Here is a 21,312-nt window from a genome sequence, read left to right as displayed (position 1 = left end):
TACAACTCCCGGCATACCCTGTTCGCTCCCCGGAAGCGCCCCTCACAGAGCAGGGCTTCGAGGCTGCCTGGCGACAGGGCCCTCTCAGCCCGTCCGTAGGTGTTTGCCCCGGTGCCTGTCTCCGGTCCGGAGCCGCTACCCGCCCGGAGTCCCGCGCCTCGCCTCCCCACCTCATCGAGCTTCTCCTCGCAGAGCCGCTCCGCGGGGCGCGGCCGCGTTTTCCGTCAGGCGGGGCGCGGCCACCCTTCCCGCCCGCAGGCCCCGCGGCGGGGCAGCGATCGGCTCGGATCGCGGCCGGGCTGGGCTGGCAGCGGCCCCGCCATGGCCCCGACCATCCAGACCCAGGCGCAGCGGGAGGAGCCGGGACACAGGTAGGCCCGCCCCCGCCGCACGTCACGGCCGCGACCTCACACCCCCGTGACGTCATGGGGGCCCGGACTCCTGGGTCCCTTCCCCACCCCGACCCCCCTTCCCGCCAGGGGTGATGGGGGAAGAGGGGCTGGGAGCCCGGACTCCTGGGTTCCATCGGCTCCATCGCAGCCGGTCTGGCCAGCCAGAGCCCCGTGGGCAGGGTCCATTCACAGTCCCTTGAGGGGCCTGACCTGACCTGACCGCCCCACTAAACTCCAGCGCGGCATCACGTCCCATCCCAGAGGTGGTTGCACAAAGTCTGTGGCAGTCCCACTTGGTTGATCCCGGCCCTGCTGCTGGTTGTGCCTCAGTTTCCCCATCTGCTGGGCAGAGCTGATGCTGCTGACTTGCCTGCTGTGGGGGAGGGGCAGTGCACCAATATTGATCCAGTGCTTTAACCCGGTTTCACTCTGTGTGGGGGGAGAAACAGCTTGGTTACCCTGGGGAATCTCGGTAGGGCTCTCGCTTTAGGGTGGGCTCCAGGGGCCAGACCTGTAGGCAGCTCCCCCCCCCCACAACATCAACCCTTATTCTGCTGCTCTGTGCCTCACTTTCCCCATTTTTGGAATGGGGAGAATGCTACCAACACACCTTGGTAAAGGGCTTTGAGCTGTAGGGACGAAAAGAGTTTGGTGGTGATGTGATTATTTACTGTGGTTGATTGTCCCCATGTTTTCACAGGCCCAATGCTCACCGGACCCTGCCTGAGAGGTATGACCCCTCCTCACCCCCAGCTCACAATCTCTGCACCCCCACTGCTGTGCCCAGGAGCAGGGGAGGGACAGTCCAGTTTTTACAGCCCATCCTCCTCCTCCCTTCCCTTGGACTTGCTGGCAAAGGCCAGCGGCATGATTACTGTGGCTGTTGTCACCCAGACGCCTACCCCACCGGGCACCGGCTGCAGACCCGGCAAACTCATTTCATGGTGGCTGGGCATGACCAGGGTGTTGGAGATTCCAGGGCAGTGCAGTACCCAGCGAGGTGCAGTTTGGAGGGCAAACCAGGGCATGTGCCCCCTTCTGCCATTCCCAGCCATAGCAATTTGGGGTGGGGCGGGGGATTCAATCTTTTCCCAGGCACTGTAGCCTTTTGGGGGATGTGTTTCCTGGCAGAGCAGTGTTGCAAATAGAGCAACTGGGGTGTGAGTGTGTACCACTCCAAGAGCCTGCGATCAGTTCCCCCCCCTGCACTCTTTCCATCACCCCTGGCTAGGAGTGGATAAGGAACCCAGGAGTCTGGGATCCCCGAGATTAGGAAAGACAAAGAGACACCGACACACATTTGACTGGATCCCGAACTCCTGGGTTCCTTATCCCACCAGCCAGGGGGGGATGAGGTGAGTCTGGAGCAGGGAACAGTGCAGGACTCGAATCTTGGACTCATGGTTCCCTTTCCTGCCCCCCAGCTGGGGTGATGGGTAAGTCTGATGTGGGGCACCATGGAGGACTGGGGACTAAGGGGGGAGACCCACTGAGCTGATTTCGCTCCCTGTGCTTCTAGATCGGGCGTGGTGTGTCGGGTGAAATACTGCAACAGTCTCCCCGATATCCCCTTCGACCCCAAATTCATCACCTACCCCTTCGACCAGAACAGGTGAGAGAGCAGCTGCTGAGCAGGGCTGGGATCTGGGCCCGCCTGGCTCACCCGCGCCAGTGCCGCCCTGGGGTGGAGGCTGGGGAGGGGGGTTCTCCCAGGCCATAGGGGCGTGGTGGCAGCATCTCACCTGTCCCTCTCCCAGGTTTGTGCAGTACAAAGCCACCTCTCTGGAGAAGCAGCACAAACACGACCTCCTCACCGAGCCGGACCTGGGCGTGACCATTGACCTGATCAACCCCGACACGTATCGTATCGACCCCAATGGTGAGAGCTGAGCTGGGGGGAGTCGCGGGGTGTGGGGCATGAAGGGAGGGCACGTATGCCTGTTGCCAACAGCTCTGGGGGCACTGTTTGTCTTGTGCTGACCAAGGGGGGCATGGCTCTCGTGTGCGCACTTTGGGGGGGGGCCTCTTTTGCATTTCAGGTGTGTCCCCCTTTTGCATCCTGAATGCCGGCATCTAGTTTCAAAGTGCCCCCCACCCCTCAGGCATGTCTCAGGCTCTCGACATTGAAGAATCTCTGTTGCGCCCGTCCCCAGTCAGTCCCGCCCCACGGAGAGCCGAGCCCAGGAGCTTGGGGGGGAATGATTCGGGGGGGGCAGGTGCAGGTCCCATCCCATCCTGCTCTGCCTCTTTCAGTTCTCCTCGATCCAGCCGACGAGAAGCTGCTGGAGGAGGAAATCCAGGCTCCCACCAGCTCGAAGAGGTAACAACCCCCCCATCCTGGTTGGGGAGAGGAGTCCCCCCACAAATCCCTGGCTAGCCAGCTCTCCTCGTGCTCAGCCCCCCCCTCTCCCCTCCCCCAGCCCTGCTCCCTGGGAGCAGTTACGAGCCCCTAACCCCCCCCGCCTCCCTCTGCCCTAGATCCCAACAGCATGCCAAAGTGGTGCCATGGATGAGGAAAACGGAATACATCTCCACCGAGTTCAACCGCTATGGAGTGTCGAACGAGAAGCCGGAGGTCAAGTGAGTCGGACGGGGACCAGATGGGGTTGGGGGGCTCCTGACTGAACACGACCCTAAGGTCTCTGCCATCCCTCGTGGCAGCTGCTGGGGGGGCCCAGGGAGCAACGCTGGAGGGCAAGACGGCACCCAGCCGCCAGCCCAGAAGCCATGGCTCTCCTGGGTGGGGACGGGATCCCGGAGTGTGGGGGGGGGGCATCCCCTCTTTGGGAGAGGGTTACCCTCCTCTGGGATCTCTGCTTCCTCATGTAATGCTCCGTGGCCCCCCCGCCCCTCGGAGATCTGGCATGGGGCGTCTGTGGTTTCTGCGTCAATGTTGTACAGTATCTAGCTGCTTGTGGGGAGACATGTCCTGGTGCAGGACTCTCTGCGTCCAGCAGCGGGAAGCATAGGCCTGGCGCGTGTGGGCCTGGTTCTGTCTAGCCGAGGGTGGTGTTGGATCTGGTTCCATCTAGTCGGGGGGAGGATTTGGGGGAACATTGCAAGCCTGGTTGCATCCAGCAGGGAGCAGCGTTTTTCCCAGCAGGCCTCACTCTGCCCGCTTCCCCCCAATCAGGATCGGTGTGTCCGTCAAGCAGCAGTTCACGGAGGAGGAAATCTACAAGGACCGGGACAGCCAGATCTCTGCCATTGAGAAAACCTTTGAGGATGCCCAGAAATCGGCGAGTTACCCCTTGAAATATCCCCCCGGCCCATACACAGACACGTACTGTGCCTTTAAGCCTTAAAGGAGGATCCACGTTGAAAGCATCCCAGCCAATGGGTTGGAGGGGGAGGGAGGCCAAGGGGGCAGGGTGGACTGGGTGGTTTAGGGTTACCCCTCCCATGTCAGCCTCTCATGGTCTCTCTGCTTCCTGCGCCCCCAGATCGCTCAGCATTACAGCAAGCCACGTGTCACCCCGGTGGAGGTGATGCCCGTGTTCCCAGACTTCAAGGTAAGGCAGAAGCCAGCGGGGGGTTGGCACCACAGCGGCATCCCCAAGGCCCATGGGAAACTGCCCGTGGCACTCAGGGGTCTCCGAGGCTCCCTGCCACAGCACCTTCGGCTCCGGGGCCCTTTGCAGCTGTCAGCGGCTGGGCCAGTCCTGAGTGCCCTCCCTCCCCCGGGCTGAGTGGGCACTGGGCAGGCAGTGCCACCTAGTGGATAGTGCACCAGGTTGGGAGGCAGGAGACCTGGCTCCTGATCCCAGCCCTGCCGCTGCACATATCTCGTCCGTCCCCCCCCCCCCCCCCGTGCCTCAGTTTCCCCATCTGCCCGGCAGATGGAAATGCAGCCTGTAGAAGGCTCCTGCCATCCCTGATGTTGAGGTAGATCAAGGGGCTAATGGGAGGGCTGGTGCCCAGGAGGGCTCTGCCCCATGGAGGGGCTGTGGGTGTTGTGCTATGACAGAGGGGGGAGTGTTTGGGGAGGGAATGGGGACAGGGATCATGTCACTAACTGGCTCCTTCCCCCCTCAGATGTGGATCAACCCCTGCGCCCAGGTCATCTTCGACTCAGACCCGGCCCCGAAGGACACCAGCGGGGCCGCGGCTCTCGAGATGATGTCTCAGGCCATGATCAGGTAAATCTGCGCCCCCCAGCCTTCGGGGGGGGCTCGCTCTTCCCCCTGCCTGGACTGACTGTCTCCCTCCCCCTGCACCAGGCCGAACTCCTCCCATGGCCCCAACAGCCGGGCATCTCCCATCCCGGTGCTGGGTAGCCACGCCCCCTGTGCTCAGGCGCTAGCCCCTTCCCATCCCGGCGAGCCGCACCGCTGACTGCTCTAGGAAGGCAGGGGGTGGCCTACTCTGGGGGGGAACCCCCCCACCCCCTTCCCTGCTGCTGTAGGGCCGTGGGAGGGGATCCCAAGTTAGAGGGGTGGTTTGCTGTTGGATGGGAGATCTCCAGGCATGCCCCTGCAGTCAGCGCTGGCCCCAGGGGACGCTAGGGGGCGCCATGCAGCTCTCTCCCTGGCAATGGGCACTGGGCCCCCCCCCGCGCGGGTGGAGGGACCGTGGGGCATCCCTCGTTAACACTTTCTCGGCTGTCTCAGGGGGATGATGGACGAAGAGGGGAACCAGTTTGTGGCCTATTTCCTGCCCGTGGAGGAGACGCTGCGGAAACGCAAGCGGGACCAAGATGCGGAGATGGACTACGCACCCGAAGATGTGTACGTGGCTGGGGGGGGGAGGGAGGGTGAGGGGTTGTGCAGGGCCCGGGGCAGGCTGGGAAAATGGGGGGGGACCGTGCAGGAGACTGATGGGGGTGGGGAGGGGCTCAGCTCTCTGTCTGGGAGGGAAGCGGCAGGGCTGTGGGTTTCTGATGTCCCCCTCACCCCCCAGGTACGATTACAAGATCGCCCGGGAGTACAACTGGAACGTGAAGAACAAAGCCAGCAAGGGCTACGAAGAGAACTACTTCTTCATCTTCCGCGAGGGGGATGGGGTCTACTACAACGAGCTGGAGACCAGGTGAGGTGGGGGGCGAATCTGCCCTGGGGGGGTCGAATCCCGGCTCCAAGAGGACAAAAAAGAGGGAGGAGTTATTGGCACCGGAATTAATGGGAATCAATCGGCCCAGGGTAAACTGAGGCTGGAGCTAGATGTCCCCTGCCAGCAGCGGAGGGCAGGTCTGTGGCCATGGGGGGCAACCAGCCATCCTGGTCTGAAGGCCAGAGGGGCTGGAGACGTCCCTTCCAGCCTGATCCCCAGCCAGGCCGGGGGGTCGGGAGTGTCTGCCTGCTCCAGCCGGGGGTGCCCAGCTCAGGGATTTGCCTCTGGAGGTTTTGTGCCGTGACATCTGGGGAGCAGCATTGGTCCCGGGCTGCTGGGGAAGGGCTGGGGCGGGAGGGAGGCGCTGTCCTGGGAAAGCGGGTGGATGGGGGTCGTTCTCCCCGGCCTGATGTTGCCCCTCTGCTCCTCCCCCCCCCAGGGTACGGCTCAGCAAGCGCCGGGCCAAGGCGGGCGTGCAGTCGGGCACCAATGCCGTGCTGGTGGTGAAGCACCGAGACATGAACGAGAAGGAATTGGAGGCTCAGGTAGGACGAGGGCAAACACAGGGCTCTGCGGGGGGGGGGGGAGCCCTCCCGGGGGGTGTTAATGGGTCAGTGCCTCCCCTACGGAGCTTCTGTTTTCAGATCCCAGTGCAGGGGGTGGGGGAAGAATCCATTCCAGGCCCCTGCACTAACCACTAGGCCCTGCTCCCCTCCCAGCGCTGGGGATAGAACCCAGGAGTCTGGCTCCCAGGCCCTTGCAGTAACCACTAGGCCCTGCTCCCCTCCCAGCGCTGGGGATAGAACCCAGGAGTCTGGCTCCTTGCCCTGAAGGCCCCAGGCCACCTACTCTCGCTGACTGAGGGGAGGCCCTGTGGGGCGCTGGCTGGGGTCCCGGGCAGGGTGGGATGTGTCGTGTCTCCCCTAAACTGGCTCCCCCGCCCCGGCAGGAGGCTCGCAAGGCGCAGCTGGAGAATCACGAGCCGGAAGAAGAGGAGGAGGAGGAAATGGAGATGGACAAGGAGGCCCAGGGCTCAGGTAGCGGCTGGGGGAGGGGAGGTTGCGACTGGGGTTGGGGGAGAAGGGGCCCCTCTGCCTCCCCTTCCCTCCCCGCACACTGCTGGTGGCGCAGGGGCTCTCAGCGCCTTCTGGTGGCTGCCCTTGGAACTGCTGCAGGGTGGTGTCTGGGTTCCCTCTGTCTCCCTCTCCACCAGACAATCCTTTCCCCCCCGCCCACCCCACACACACACAGGGGCTGGTGCTGCTGCTCCCCCTACAGGGGGCAGCCCTGAGTCCTGCCTCCCCCATGGGCTGCTCCTGTCGTCCCCCCCACGATCCTCCCCCGGGGATGGTATCACCCCCCTAGGCGGCTGGGAGGTTGAGGAGCCATCGCTTCTCCCTCCCACCCAGGATGGTCCTTTCCACTTCCCAGGGGGGGTAACCCCCCCATATCAGTCAACCCTTCCCTTCCCACCACTCCTCTGGGGGATGTTCTCCTCCCATCAGCCCCCCTTCACTGCCCCGCCCTGCCTCCCTCCCCCACTCCCCGGGGGGGGGTGACCCCCGACCCTGACCCCGCTTGTCTCGCCCGCAGACGAGGAGCGGGAGAAGGGCAGCGAGAGCGAGCGGGAGGCCAGCGAGGAGGAGGAGGAGGAGGAGGAGGAAGGGCGCTCGGGCAGCGAGAGCGAGCGGGAGGCCAGCGGGCGCAGCGCCAGCGAGGGCTCGCCGGAGGCCAGCGAGGAGGACGAGCGGGCGGCCCGCGACAAGGAGGAGATCTTCGGCAGCGACGACGAGGACTCGGAGGGCGAGGGGGGCGGGCGGCTGAGCCCCGGGGAGGAGGAGAGCGGCAGCGAGGGCAGCCCCCGGCGCCGGGGCAGCCGCAGCCCCTTCCTCAGCGGCAGCGAGGCCTCCAACGCCGAGGAGGAGGAAGAGCGCAGCGGCAGCGGCAGCGAGGCCGCCTCGGACTCCAGCGAGGAGCAGAGCGACAGCGACTGAGCAGCCTCCGCTGGGGGGCGCGGCCCCCTGGGCCAGACCCACCCACCCACCTCGGCCGACCCTCGCTCACCCTCAGCCATCAGGAGGAGGCGGGCACCATGGGGTGGGGGGGCTCGCTGGCACCTGGTGTCGCTGGAATCCCCTCCCACACACTTGGGAGGAAGCGGCTCTGCCCTGCACCCCCATGCTTGGTCAGGGCCCCCTTGGAAATGCCCCCCTCCCTCCCCGACCCAGGGATCCTTCCTGGGGTTTGTGTCTGGCTGCTCGGACGTTTTTGTCCTCACTGCTGTTTGTTTTGTCCCCTGCCCCCCTCCCCCGTGCGTACCAGCCTGTACCCGAACCCCCCTGTCTTAAATAAAAGGGTCTCTTCCTAAAACCGGCCGTCTCCCCTGCGCTCGGTGCCGGCCCATCCCTCCGGGCGTCTCCACCCCTTTCGTGCCAGAGGCAGAGTGTCCGGCCCCCTCCTCTCCCAGGGCTGCTGGGCCAGCAAGGCCGGTTCTCTCCATGGGGCAGGGGCAGGTGGCTTGCAGTGGGGGGAGGAAGAACCGGCTGGTCCCCAGAGGAGGGCAGGCCGGCTCCAGGGCAGAAAGGGCCTGGTTGTCTCTAGAGGCGGCGTCCCAGACTCTGCCCTTTCCCAGCCAGGGCCTGGGCTTGAAGCTGGAACCCAAGGGCGGGGGAGGCAGATTGCGAGCAGCCGGTCCTGGTTCCCCACCCTTACCGGGTCAGGGGGGGCTGCATTCGCCAGCCCCTTACCCAGTGGGGGTGGGAGATCAGACCCCATGCAGGGAGGGGGTCAGGGCGGAGCCCTACCTGGGGAGAAGGGGGGACATTTGGAGGCAAACAGGCTTTGGGGGTGGGGGCAGGACCATGCTGGGCCCCCTGGCATTGAAACTGACCAGTGCCGCCCACTGAAACTGACCAGGGCATCTTCCCCCTCTGGAAAGGGAAATTTCCCCTTTGAAACCAAGGGCAGGGCCCTGGCTGCCCGCAGCTGGGGAAACCTCCCTCCTGAAATCCCCGGCCTGACCCTGCTCATCCTCCCGGCGTGCCATCTGCAGCCCTCGGCATGGGGGATGAGGCGAAGGTTGGGGGCACGGCTGCTGCCCTGCTGTGACGCACGGTACCTCCCTGTAACCCCTTTGTCCCCCTGGGATGGGGGTGATGGACATATTTTTTACAAAGCAGGCCCTGTGAGGTCTCGTTTGAAAACCTGTGAGCGCTCTTGCCCTGTTGCCACGTGCGTGCTGTCCCTCTTTGTGGGGGTAGGAGATTTTGCCGTGGGTTTGTTACTCAGACGGGTTGAGGGTGTGGGCGACACCCCCCAACTAGCCCCTCAGGAATAACGAAGGCCTTTCAGGTCGTCCCAAACCTCACGCAGACAAAGCTGCGGGCGCGAAATGTCCCGTTCACCGAGGAGCCTGCTTTTGTTTGGACCCAAGCGAGGGCGGGGAGGGAAGCACAAAATAAGAGGCAATGAAACAAGATCACTGGAAAGCTTTGAACTGGGGAGACTGGACCCAGGCTGGGAAGGCAACCCAGCCTGTGTAGTGAGATCTGTGTCAGCCAGCGGGGTGAGAAAAGTTGGCTTCAAATCTCACTGGACCTGGTGAAAGTGAGGGATAGAATTGCAATTTAATTTTATCGTTTTATTTCTTCGCGTAACCAAATCTGACCTTTTATGCCTGCCACTTCTACTTGCTGAACATCTCTCTCTGATTAATAAACGTGTTTAATTTTGTCTAAACCAGTGTGTTTTGATTGAAAGTTTTCTGGGGCCTGGCCGCGCGGGTTGGTGCACCTTCGCTTTCTTCGCTGATGGTCTGCTGAGTTTGCGCTCTCCCGAGGGGGGCTTGAACAGGGTAAGACAATGCACCTGTCTGGGGTGCAAGGCTGGGGGGATTTGCGGGTGTCTCCCCGTGTACAGGCCAGGAGGGGCTGGGAGAGTGTTCGTGGACCAGAGCTGGGTGTGCTGTTGCACGCTGGGGCCTGTGGAAAGGCTGCGTTTCACAAGCAGAGCTGTGAGTGGCATCTACAGAGCATTTCCACAGTCCAGATGGTACCCTGGGGGGATGGCCCACCTGCACCCCACAGAGCCAAGCCTGCTGGAAGGGCCGGGGCTAAGGGGGCGGTAGGGTTTGTTTGATTAGCCTGCTCCCTCCAAGGTGAGCTGGTTTTGGGGGGTGAGAATCAGTTTGGGGGAGCTGTCTATCTCCCCCTGATCCTGCTGGTGTGGGGGCAGACGGGGGTTGATTTGTTTAAGCCGGCCATGGGCACAGCTACATGGGATTGGAGGTGCATTTTTGGGGTGACTGTGTGGAGGAACCCCTGACTCAGTCTGACATGGGCTTTGCAGGGAGGAGCTGCCCAGGCTTGGGCTGAGCGTGTGGCACGCGCGGGTGCGAGCGTCACATGGGCTTGTGCGTGTGTGAGGCGCTGGGGGGGAGGGCTGTGAGTGTGAGACGTGTACGAGCCAGCTGGGCAGGGGACACTACAGCGTGCAAAGGAGGCACGTGTGCGAAGGCCTGACTCGCGTGTGCGCGAAGGAGACGGCTCCGGGTGTTTGTGGGCCTGACACACGTGGCTGTGAGCGTGTGTCGGTTCTGGCAGGGGATCAGCCCTGGGTAGGTGAGACACTCACTCATGCAACAACCACATGGGGCTGGAGGGGGGTGGTGGAAGGTGTAGGTTCTCTCCCCAGCTCTGGGGCAGGAGGGTGCAGTGGTCAGTGGGGGGGGGGGGAGTGGGAACTAGAATGCCTGGGTTCTCTCAGCTGTGCTGGGAGGGAGAGGGGAAGGGGGTTTAGGGGTGAGGATTGGGGGCCAAGACACCCGGGTTGTCTCCCTAAGTCTGAGTGCAGGGTGGTGCCTAGTGGTTAGAGCTGGGGGGTCCAGGACGCCTGGGTTCTCTCCTCACGTCTGGAAGGCGATGGGGAATGGAGTCTGGTTGGGTTGGGGGCCAGGGCGCCTTTGTTCTCACCAGGGTCCAGGCGCCAGCAGAGGAGTGGGGTCTAATGGTTAGGGGAGGCTGTGGGGAGCAGGACGCCTGGGTTCTCTTCTCTCCCCGGGTTGCAGAGGAGGGTGGGATCCAGTGGGGGGAAGGGAGGCAGGACGCCTGGGTTCTCTCCCGGCTCTGGGGGAGGGAGGTACGAGTCCTGGGTTCTCTCCCGGCTCCGGCGGCGGCTGCAGCTGGGCGGCGCTGCGGGGGGAGCTGGGCGCTGGGCCCTGCCTGGCCTCGCTTCCCCGGCTGGCTCCGTCCGCGGCCGCCGCTTCCCAGCCAGCCGGGCCCGGCCCGGCCGCGTGGGAACCCGCTGTGGTGAGTCCGGCCCCGGCCCGGAGGAGCCGGGGCCACGCCGGGGCAGATCATGGGGCTGGGATAAGGGGGGGACAGGGTGGGGGTAGAGATGTGTGGGGCAGGGCTGGGCTATGGGAGGGGGGAGCTGGGTAGGGCAGATGTGTGGGTCAGGGTTGGCTATGGGGTGCAGGAGCTGGGTGGGGGTAGATGTGTGGGACAGAACTGGGCTATGGGGTGGGGCGAGCTGGGTGGGATAGATGTGTGGGCCACGGTTGGGGGGGGTCAATGGGCAGGGCGTGGGGGTTGAATGTGTGTGGGGAGGTGGGTACAGGTGGGGGGTAAATGTGTAGGGCAGAATAGGCAGGGATGGGATATGGGGGGATGGGAGGATCTGTGGGGCTGGGCTGGAGGGTGAATGGGGCAAGAAGTGAGGGTATGTGTGGGGAGAGCTGGGAGCAGAGAGGCTTAGGGAATATGTGGGGCTATATGTGGGAGGCAGGACTGGGATGTGGGGGGTGAGATGGGCTTGGGCTGTGTGGGGAGCTGGGGGCAGGGTCAGGGGCTTGGAGGTGTATCTAGGGCAGTGGGGGGCTGGGACAAAGTAGCTATTCCAGAGGCTCAGCGAGTGAGGTCACTACAGCCCCCCCCCCCCCCCCAAGCGCTGGGGGGCGATTGCATGGGCCCTGTGAGGGTTGGGGGCTGAGCCTGGTGAATCTGGGGAGACGCCTCAATTTGGCAGCCCCCAAAATCCTGAGGGGCTGGGGCTGGGAGCCAGGACTCCTGGGTCCTATTCCCAGCAATGGGAGGAGAGTGGGGCCCAGGGGTCAGCGCCCTGCCCCGTGATTCTTTTTCTAGAGTAGAGGATTTTTTCCCCCCCGTCCTGGATAAAATCTGCAAAGAGGTCGAGCTTCGGTGCTGTGCCCCGGGGGTCTACAGGGGGGCGCCTAGCTTTGGGCCTGCCAGTGGGACGCTGGCTCGTGGCGCTCTTCCGCCTCTGAGATTAATGCCAGCTGGGACCATCCAGCCTGAGCCCCCTGTGTGTGTAACACAGGCCAGCCACCGGCCACCCCTGCCTCCAGCCCATAGCTGGTGGTCGAGCTAGAGGGGCCCAAGGTGTCCGAGGGCGACGTAAGGTCTTTGAGTGATGCTCCGGTGGCAAATCTCCGTCCCTAGTGACGCCTAGCGCCTAGTTTCCAGGCTGTATTTATCTCCCAGCCGCCTTTGTCTGCCGGGTTCAAGAGCCAGCCCCCCTCTCCCCCTGTCAGACCTCTGCCCCCCGCTTCTGGGGTCTGAAATGGAGCGACCTGGGCCCAGCCCCTCACAGCCGCTGCCAACCCCTTGAGTTGGACTCTCAGATGGAAGGGACCGTCCCGTCCCTTCCCCCCTACCCCCGTATGCTCTGAGCATGCCCCTGCCCCGCTCGCTGAAGGCCAGAACCTGGGGGGGAGATAGGACGTGAGGGGGCTCGTGTATGGAAACAGTCACTTCCCCGTTAGCGCTGAATGAAATACCTGCGGCTGGATGGGACTGGGGCCAAGCTGGGACAGAACCCAGGTAGCGCCAGTCCAGTGCTCTACAGCTGGGCCACTGAGGTGCACCCTGCTCTGGGGTGGGGCGTGTCTGGGCAGGGCTGCTCTTCTTACAGGGATCCCTCATCCGGCGCTGAGATGCAGCCGTTTCTGGGGTGGAGCGTGGGGGCCTTGGGGTCGCAGTGGTGGGGTGGGACAGAGCTGGGCTCTGGGGTCTAATGAACTCTCTCCCTTCAATGCAGGCTGGAGCCTCCCCACTATGAGTGAGCTGGGGTTGCCCCACCCCAGCAGAGATCCCCCAGGCCTCTTCCGGCCCCAGGCAGGACCCCTGACGCTTTCCTGAGTCCTCCGAGCACTCGGCCCTGCCATGTCCCAGGCCGGAGCAGGGCCAGACCAAGGGGCCCGGCCCAAGGAGAGGCCAGGGGGCAGGTGCAGCAGGCGCAGGAGAGCCAAGACCCCGGAGCCGCTGGCAGGGCGGGACACGGAGGGGGCAGAGCCAGGCCGGGGGTTGGGCCGCACCCTCCGGCAGAGGATCCAGGACGCGGTGGGCCAGTGTTTCCCCCTCAAGGGGCACGGCGGGGCCTGCTCCCCTGACTTTTCCCCCTCCCAGCGCAAGATCCACCTGCGGGAGTTGATGCTGGACACCTGCCCCTTCCCGGCCGGCTCGCAGCTGGCCCGCAAGTGGAACCTGATCAAGCAGCACACGGCGCCCGTGTCGGCGCAGGAGGGTCGGGCCTGCGGCGGGGCACGGCTGGCGGAGGACGAGGATGACCGGCTGCGGGAGCGGAGGCGCATCAGCATCGAGCGGGGGGTGGAGCCGCCCCCGGATGCCCTGATCCACACCTTTGAGATGACGGCACAGATCAACCCCCTGTACAAGCCGGGGCCGAAGCTGGCCCACGGCATGAACAAGCTGGCCCGGGACAACCGGGCCACCCTGACCCCCCAAGAGGAGGAGGAGGAGGAGGTGGCTGCTGCGGCGGCCCCCGAGCCGGAGCTCCGCGTCCACACGCAGATCGACTACATCCACTGCCTGGTGCCGGATCTGCTGCAGCTGACCCGGCTGCCCTGCTACTGGGGGGTGATGGATCGCTACGCGGCCGAGGCCATGCTGGAGGGGAAGCCCGAAGGCACCTTCTTGCTGCGCGATTCGGCCCAGGAGGACTACCTCTTCTCCGTCAGCTTCCGGCGCTACGGCCGCTCGCTGCACGCCCGCGTCGAGCAGTGGAACCACAACTTCAGCTTCGATGCCCACGACCCTGGCGTCTTCCACGCCCCCACCGTCTCGGGGCTGCTGGAGCACTACAAGGACCCCAGCGCCTGCATGTTCTTCGAGCCCCTGCTCTCGCGGCCCGTGCGCCGGCCCTTCCCCTTCGCCCTGCAGCACCTGTGCCGGGCCGTGGTGACCGGCTGCACCGCCTACGACGGCATTGGCCGCCTGCCCGTCCCCAGCGCCCTGCAGGAGTACCTCAAGGAGTACCACTACAAGCAGAAGGTGCGGGTGCGGCGGCTGGACGTCCGCTGGAACTGAGCCGCCGGCGCCCGGCCTCTCAGCCACGGCCCGTATGCGAGGGGCTTGGGGGTCTGGGGCCAGCCTGGGTCTGGGATTGAGGCCGGCCTGAGCGTCAGGCCCGGCTGGGCCGACACGGGGCCATATCGCACACGGACTTTCCGTGGCGGGACAGGTTCCCCGTCTAAAGCAGGTTCTGTGTTGCTGGATCTGAGCCCTGTCTCGGGTGCCCCCCCATTCTCCCCCGTGCTCTGGGCCAGTCAGCCCCAGTGGGGGGCAGAACCATGCGTTTCAATTACTGCTCCGCCCCCAGCACCATGGGGCAGCAGTTCCAGGTTCTCCCCCCGCCCAGCTGCTGGCAGGGAAGATGCAGCTGGGTCTGTTTTATTTAAAGGGGTGGGGGCCGGGCTGCTGGAATAAAGTCTTGTTGCTGTGACTGTAAAAGGCTCCTGGGGTCGTGTCTCTGGGCTGTGACAGGGCTGGGGGTGCCCAGCGCCCACCCTCGGCCCCTGCCGGTAGCTGGGGAAGGAGCTGGTACTTGCAGGGGCTGAGCTGGTGGCAGGAGACCATCGGGGGAGCTCGGTGCCCCAGGAACATTGTGGCTACCCAATGCCCGGAGCTAGGGCACTGGGCCGGCCTGCCGGCAGGGAGCAGCTGTGGTGGAACTGGGATAAAGTCCCTGAACCGAGAGAGGGGGAGGGATTGGGGTCCCCTGAATTGCTCAACCCTGATCACACCCCATTTCCACCCCAGGCTCCATGTCTCAACCTCCACCAGCCCCGGGCTGTCACTGGAGCTGGGCACCTCATAATGGAGCGACCCACAGGGCTCGGTTCCTTTGGAAGCCACATGCTAAAATCCCCATTTGCAGGGGGTGACAGATCCTTTCATTGCGCCGCTCCCACACTGGCCCCTGCCCTGGCCATGCAATCCAAGGGCATCCTAACTGCTGGGCCCGGGCTCTGCTGCGGCTGCATCAGCAGGAAATCTCACCTAGGAGCCGAGAGGTGATTTTCCCTCTGTTTGGCCCTGGCGGGGCCACTGCTAGACCTCCAGCTCTGGTGCCCACAGTTCAGACTGTGATAAATCAGGGAGGGCTGAGAGAAGAGCCAGAAGGACAACTAACGGGTTAAAAAACCTGCCTTCTAGTGACTGAAGGAGCTTGATTGATTTAGCGTCACCAAAGCGAAGGGGTCACTTGATCCCCCCGATCTGTCCCTGCCCAGGAGCAAATATGCCAGCCTGGGGGCTTCGGTCTAGCAGAGGAAGGGCTCACACGCTGGTGACTCCACGTTGAAGCTGGACAAATTCAGACTGGAAACAAGGAGTCCATTTTGAACAGTGAGAGTAATTAACCACTAGCACAATGGACCATGGGGCCAAGTGGATTCCCTAGCGCAGACCATTTTTCTAACAGCTCTGCTCCAGGAGTTATTGGGGGCAGCTGTGGGGCCTGTCACACAGGTCAGACATCAGATGGTCACAGTACGCCCTGCCAGCTTTGGGATCACTATGTTCCCTGCAAGCAGGAGATGCTCTAGCTCCTTCCTCCCAGGCGTTGGTAGGAAATAGGGAAAATGCCCCCTGAATGGATTCTGATGGGTGGCTGAGAGCAGCTGGTCTTGACCCGCCCAGCAGCCGTGCTGGCTGGGAGATGATTCACAACAGCTCCAACCTACACCCGTCTTTCAGGTGACCACCTCCTCCCGGGGCCAGGGAACCAGCTGCTTTGGCAAGGAAAGGAACCCAGGGCACTGGAGAGACTGGAACTGATCCTAGGCCATCCTGCCCCATTGGGGGCCTGGATTTGCAGGGGAGGGGGATCTCCCCGTTCCAGGGACAGGCTCCAACACCCTGGGGCCAGCCGCCCTTCGCATTTATAAACCACTTATTCCACAACCCCTCAAGAACCAGCTCAGCTCCCCTGCTGTGTGCCCTAGAGCCGCCAGCCTGGGTGTGACAGCACCCAGCTTCCCCCTTCCAGGGCAGCAAAGCGAGCCCTGCTGCTGCAGGAGGTTAAAGACACAGGGCAGGTAACATTCATGCTGCCTCCGTGGGGAGGTGGGGGGGGGGGGGGGAGTAATCCAGGACCAAGACCGTGCACAGGTGACTCGGCCCCTGCTTTGCAAGGCGGTGGTGACATGAAGGCAGAGCTGGGGCTGGCTGCGAAGAGAAAGGAAGGCAGCAGGGGCTCCAGTCCACTGAGCCCTGGGCCAAGATCAGCCAGCAAGTTTGGGGGAAGAGAGGCACAGCCCTGATTGCTGGAAGCATCGCGCTCTCTGGCTGCACCCAGGGGGGCTGGGCTCCCCGCAGCGCCGTGCAGAGATTGGGGCCAGTTGCTGCGCTGCAGGCAGGGAGACAGGCAGTTACAGCCCAGGTGTTGCATGTGGAGTAGACCTGGCCCATTTAGCTGGGCCCAGGAGAAGGGGGGGCCTACAGGCCAGCCCCCCATTGTGGAGAGGAACCCACCGTCAGTGCCTACTCAACACGCAGTGAGCAGGGCCCCGGGCGCTTAGCAATGAGCACCTAGACCCAGCAAACAGGTGCAATGCAGCCGAAAGGGACCCACCAGAGCTGGCAGGGGGTAGGAGCAGAGGAGTTTGCTCCAGGGAGCCCCTAGGTACAGCCCTGCTTCATCAATCCCTGCTCAGCTCCTCCGCCTTGTTCCTGCAGGAAATAAACAATCCAGCAAAAAGTAGCTGAGCGCCCCCCCAGGACTTCATCTCCCACAATGCACTGCAGAATCTCTGCCAACAGTGCACCATGGGAGATGTAGTTCAGCTGGCAAAGCCAGGCCCCAGGGGGACAAGGCAGCCGCACAACACTGGGGGCCTGTGAGCTCCCCTTAAAACACAGGTCTTTCTGACCACCCCCAGCTAAATTTGGCCTGCAAACTTTTAGAAAGGGGGGAGAGAAAGTCACTGCTAAGAACCTGATTTTCTGCCTCAAGATGGTTTGGAGGAAGCGGCCCTGAGCCGGGGCTGCCAACAGAGGAGCCTGGCACCAGCTACCGCAGAGAAAACAGCCCAGGATCAGGTGAGAAAAGAAAAACAGCTGAGCCCCACAAGCCAGCAGAGCCTGGCTGGCTGCTGCCTCATGGGCCGGGCCCTGGCTCTCCAAGGAAGCCAACCTGGGCCCCAGCAGCACCCACAGCCTCAAAAAAGAGCAGCCTGTGGCCTGAAGGGACAGGTGCCACGGGGGGGAGAGGATGTTGAAGGTGGGGCACGGCTGACTGGGTCCACTAAACAGCAGTGCCACGTCTGATCCCGCCTATCACTCCCTAGGCACTTGCCCTGCATAGGGAAGGAACACAACACAATCAGTGCCCCCTCCACCCAGCTGGCAAAGGCCTCAAAATCTCACAGCCTTGCTCCGTCTCTGTTAAATCTCTGACAGCTGCCCCCAGGCAAGCCGGCGGGGGCATCAGACCTTCGAGCACAGAGCGTTGCTTTCTAGCGTGGCAGGCGTTTAAACAGCAAATCAAAGCGAAGCCCAGCGCTCGAACCCCTGGGCCAGCCATCCCACCCCAGTTCTAAGAAAATACACTCCCCTCCCCCCTCCAAACCCCCCCCAACAAATCAAGAATAAAAAGCAGGGTTACAAAATAAGTACAGCTTTATCAGAGGGGATTTTGGTTTTCCACTGGGAGGGCTCGTACTTTGTGGTGGGGCGTGCTCTTGCAGAGTAAGCCAGCGAGGGCTGGGGGCGCAGTGAGACAAAGCCAGCTAACACGGGCTGCCGGGTTTTTGGTTTTTTTGTAAATTTTTTTTTTCGTTTTGTTTTTTAATAACGTATTCATGGTTACCAGCCATAGTCATAACAAAAGTTATTCATAATAAAATGTATCTAAAATAACATTTCTATCTGAAACAAGAACCTTGCCTCTCTACATGTAGAAATAGGTTGGGTTATTTTTTTTGCCCCGGTTGTGGGGGGGTTTGTGTTTTGTACACGCTACTAGTCAGTATACACTTTGGAAAGGCCTTTAACGTTTAAACAGTTTCGGGGGCGGAGGAAGGGATTTCTTTTGTACCAAAGGGAAGGTTTCAGCCTGTGGAGGTCAGCTACCGTGGGAAAGGGGTCTGCGTCTCCCCGCACATTGCATAGCGAGCCGGGGGGACAGCAGACTTTTCGTCCTGGGGAGTCGTTCTGGAAAGAGACAAAATTGTACCTAGGTCTGGGCAGGACCCTTTCCTCGCCTCCTCACCCCCCAAAAATTCATGGGGATCTTGCAAAACCCCACTCATCCCCCAGATTCTCTGCTGCCCCCCCTCAAATCCCTGGGGGTCCAGTAAACCTCACCTCACCCCAGATTCTCCTCCACTGCATCTGCACACCTGAGGATATAGCAAACCTCAGGGCGACCCTGGTTCTCCGCCTGACACAGTCATTTGCACCAGGGCCGCTCCCCGCCCCCGGGAAACAGCACCCTCGACACCCGACTTCACCCGGCTGTCAGTGACCACGAGAGGTGGTGGAGATGGGGCCCCCCTTCCCGAAGCACACCCAGGCCGCACCCTTCAGTGCCTCGTGGGACCAGAGGTCAGAGAAGGGAGAATTCAGAAGTTTTTATATCTCCCTATTTGTTTAAAGAAAAAAAAAAATGTAAATCAAAAGGAAAAAAATAGGTTAATCCAATCAGAAGGGGGTTTGGGATGGGCATAAGCCACACCCCCTGCCCACAGGCTCCACCCCCTGCCCACAGGCTCCCCTCACCCCAACCCCTGTAGTGTTTGTTTTTTTAAATACACACATGCACACGCACACACAAAGCTTGGGGGTTGGGGGCTCACTCCTGCCTGATCCCCTCACTCCCCCAGCTCAGTAGGGCTCAATCCCCAGCGCCCCCATCAAGGCATTTAAGGAACAGCTCTGTCCCCTCAGGGGCGTGTGTGTCTTCCACACCAACCGCCCACTTCATGGCCCCTTCTCACCCCCCTGCAAGTTCATTAGCAGCGTGAGAGCCCCCCACTGCCCTGCCACACAGCTGCAGGCTTTGCGCCCCCCCCAGCCTGGAAGGGGCGCTCTAACCTGGCTGCCTGAGCTCGGCCCAACGGCACAGCCCACGGAGACGAGCTCCAGGCAGAGGGAAACGACCCACGTGCAGAGCCCAACAGGGCTGAGCCGCCAATTCATTCGAGCAGGTCTGCCCTGTGCGGGCACAGACTCCCCAGTCTCTGCCAGGGGGCGCACAGGTGGGGGGGAGGGAGTGGTCACACCCATCAACTGAGCTGACCCTTGCGGGTCCCAGATGCAGCCAAACCAACACCCACCAACCTCCTTGAACCAATGCTTCAATCACTTAAGCCTTATAACCCCCCGGGGGGGGGGGGGGATGCACCCCGAGAGGGGACACCCAAAGGGTTAAAATCCCTCCAATGCTCCAACCCTGCCCCCCCCCGGTATCCCCATCACTCCCTCTTCAGCTCCCCTTCTCCGGGACATGGCCTCTCCCCCTGAATCCATATCCCTTTGGCTAGCAGGACTGAGCACAACCCTAGTCGCTAGCCCTATGGGGGACGGCACAGCCCCCTTCAAAGGCCACACCCCCAAGTAGTTTGAGGGGGGGAGGGGGAGGGAAAGGGAGGAGGGGAAGTTACAGGCACTTAACAGTTCCAGAAGAGTTACTGGCCCCATCTGCAGAGGTGTTTTTCCCCTGCCACTCCCCATCCCAGGGATCAGGTGCAAAAAGCAGGCGGGGGGCTAACCCGGAAGAAGCCAGCTCGCCAGGTTTGCCCCACGGTGCCTTTCGTGGCTGCCAGCATCAGCCAAGAGCGTCCATCCTGCCCCGGGGTGGGAGCAGGGAGGAAAGCGAGAGAATCAGGGGTGCGCTTTATCCCCCCCCCTTCCCCACATTGCCACTCCACCCGCAGGAGCTTTCTCCTTCCCCGTGCTGAGGAAGGATGGGCGGGGAGGAGGGAGGGGGAAATGGGGGAGGACACAGACACATGACCCAGGATCCTGCCGCTTCTGGCTTCGGACGTTAACCTGGGGGTGACGGGAGGCTCCGTGCAGCTCAGTATTAAACCATAGTTAAAGTAATAATAAAGTAGAAAAATATTAGAACATATAAGATGGTAAGATTGTAGTGAGAGCTTTCTCCAACCCTCCACCGCGACGGAGATGATGGCAAATACTGGGGGAGGGTGGGGTAGGGGTGGGGTGGAAGATTCAACCGCCCCTTTAAGTACCCCCCGCCCCCAAAAAATAAAGATAAACCCCTAAAGCTTCTCAGGAATAGCAGGTCCCCGCAGCCAGTCAGATGGTGGAGGTCTTATCGGTGCCATCTGTGAGGAGAGAAAACAGGACCAGAGCGCATTGAGTGTGGCCAGGGACCGGAGGGGATGATTAGCTGTCCTGTGGCTGGGTTAGGGCCAAAAGCTTTCACAAGTGGCCAGTGAGTCTAAGTGTCTGGATGAGGCAGTGGCTCCAGTGATTCTCCAGGGGGTGGGTCAGGATTTCAGGCACCCAGCTGGAGAGACAGGCCAAGGGGAGTCAGGAGAGAGCCCTTCTTGGAGGAATTCGCCAGGCTCCCCTAACACCAAGCACAGCGGGAGGTCTTGGGCCAGCTTCGTGCCGAGTTACACCACAAGCCCCAGTGCAGACATGGGCGCCATCAGATACACGTGTTGTGTGTGTCTGGCTGCGATCTAGGACTGAGGGAGTGTCACCTATGGGCCAAGGGGACCAAGTAAAGGTTTGGGACCCATCTTGGTCTCCCATGGATCTGGCTTGTATCCCCCGTTCCCCTCCTGGGGGCCGAGCCCGTGTCTCACCGCCCAGCGCATGCTCCGTCATGCTGAGGCACAGCGACTCCAGTGTGGGGTTGATCTCCAGGTCTGTTCCAGGCATCTGGCAATCTGACGTGGGGGCAAGAGAAAGGGATTAGCCGTACGGCCCCACCCGCCTTGGTGGGCGACAGAAACCTGATTCACGCAGCACCCGCAAGGTGGCAGCTCCGAACCTCAGCCGGGGCCTTATCACATTAGCCCGTTTGCTGCCGCCTTCTCCACTGAAAAACGATGGAGAATCCAATAGCTGGGCTGGGAATAGAACCCAGGAGTCCTGGCTCCCAGCCCTCCCTGCTCTATCCCATTAAACCCCACTCCCCTCCCAGAGCAAGGGATAGAACCCAGGAGTCCTGAGTCCCAGTCCCCTTTGCTCTAACCAATAGACCCCACTTTCCCTCAACAGCTGGGCACAGAACCCTGGAGTCCTGATTCGCAGCAGATTGACACTGCTTGCCAACACATGCAGCCTGCTCTGGGGAGGAGCAGCCGAAACAGCCAGAGGAGATGGGAGTTGGCAGCGGATGGCCTCCCGCAGGCCTGAGGGGGGCAGAACAGCCTCTCCAAGATCCCCTCCTGTCCCGCATTGGCAAAGGAGGGGGGGAAGACAAGCGACCCGGCCACTCACCCTGTGGGAACATGATGATGGCCTGCGGGGAGGTGTGGACGGGAAGCGACTGGGTGCGCTGGACTGAGCTGCGGCTCTGGCTGGACATGCTGTTGCTGCCGCCGGGATTGGCGAACCACAGGTTCTACGGA

At 62.4% G+C, this 21,312-nt stretch overlaps 3 protein-coding genes across 3 annotated transcripts in view; 2 read left to right on the top strand and 1 right to left on the bottom strand.

Moving 5' to 3' along the window:
* The first annotated feature begins 190 nt into the window (after positions 1 to 190).
* On the top strand, positions 191 to 8,791 carry PAF1 (PAF1 homolog, Paf1/RNA polymerase II complex component). Its single transcript, XM_067556755.1, has 14 exons — positions 191 to 371; positions 1,093 to 1,122; positions 1,912 to 2,004; positions 2,150 to 2,271; positions 2,646 to 2,712; positions 2,871 to 2,972; positions 3,526 to 3,631; positions 3,836 to 3,904; positions 4,428 to 4,531; positions 5,003 to 5,119; positions 5,292 to 5,420; positions 5,881 to 5,986; positions 6,391 to 6,478; positions 7,035 to 8,791. The coding sequence occupies exons 1-14, from the start codon at positions 322 to 324 to the stop codon at positions 7,433 to 7,435; spliced, it is 1,584 nt and encodes a 527-aa protein (XP_067412856.1). The 5' UTR covers positions 191 to 321; the 3' UTR covers positions 7,436 to 8,791.
* Positions 8,792 to 10,551: 1,760 nt separating this feature from the next.
* Positions 10,552 to 14,581, top strand: LOC137158831 (suppressor of cytokine signaling 5-like). The gene is made up of 2 exons (XM_067556754.1): positions 10,552 to 10,747; positions 12,498 to 14,581. The coding sequence occupies exon 2, from the start codon at positions 12,623 to 12,625 to the stop codon at positions 13,784 to 13,786; it is 1,164 nt and encodes a 387-aa protein (XP_067412855.1). The 5' UTR covers positions 10,552 to 10,747; positions 12,498 to 12,622; the 3' UTR covers positions 13,787 to 14,581.
* A 3,871-nt stretch (positions 14,582 to 18,452) lies between these two features.
* SAMD4B (sterile alpha motif domain containing 4B) overlaps positions 18,453 to 21,312 on the bottom strand; it is a 32,850-nt gene continuing 29,990 nt past the window's right edge. The window contains exons 11-13 of the mRNA XM_067556753.1: positions 21,182 to 21,305; positions 20,542 to 20,625; positions 18,453 to 20,052 (exon numbers count right to left, since the gene is read on the bottom strand). Coding sequence (XP_067412854.1) covers positions 20,024 to 20,052; positions 20,542 to 20,625; positions 21,182 to 21,305 — 237 coding nt within the window. The 3' untranslated portion in view covers positions 18,453 to 20,023. The remainder of the gene's footprint in view (positions 20,053 to 20,541; positions 20,626 to 21,181; positions 21,306 to 21,312) is intronic.

This window comes from Emydura macquarii, unplaced genomic scaffold, assembly GCF_026122565.2.
Source record: "Emydura macquarii macquarii isolate MOO-44397 ecotype Brisbane River unplaced genomic scaffold, CSIRO-AGI_Emac_v2 contig_1790, whole genome shotgun sequence".
Classification (NCBI taxonomy): domain Eukaryota; kingdom Metazoa; phylum Chordata; order Testudines; family Chelidae; genus Emydura; species Emydura macquarii.
This window is presented reverse-complemented; position numbering and strand designations above follow the sequence as displayed.

What these genes read in the sequence shown, in the direction of transcription:
- PAF1 (XM_067556755.1), top strand. Translation starts at nt 322, where the DNA reads ATGGCCCCGACCATCCAGACCCAGGCGCAGCGGGAGGAGCCGGGACAC. An exon ending in GCTCCCACCAGCTCGAAGAG is followed by an intron (nt 2,713 to 2,870) that starts GTAACAACCCCC and finishes CCTCTGCCCTAG; the next exon opens with ATCCCAACAGCATGCCAAAG. An exon ending in AACGAGAAGCCGGAGGTCAA is followed by an intron (nt 2,973 to 3,525) that starts GTGAGTCGGACG and finishes CCCCCCAATCAG; the next exon opens with GATCGGTGTGTCCGTCAAGC.
- LOC137158831 (XM_067556754.1), top strand. Translation starts at nt 12,623, where the DNA reads ATGTCCCAGGCCGGAGCAGGGCCAGACCAAGGGGCCCGGCCCAAGGAG.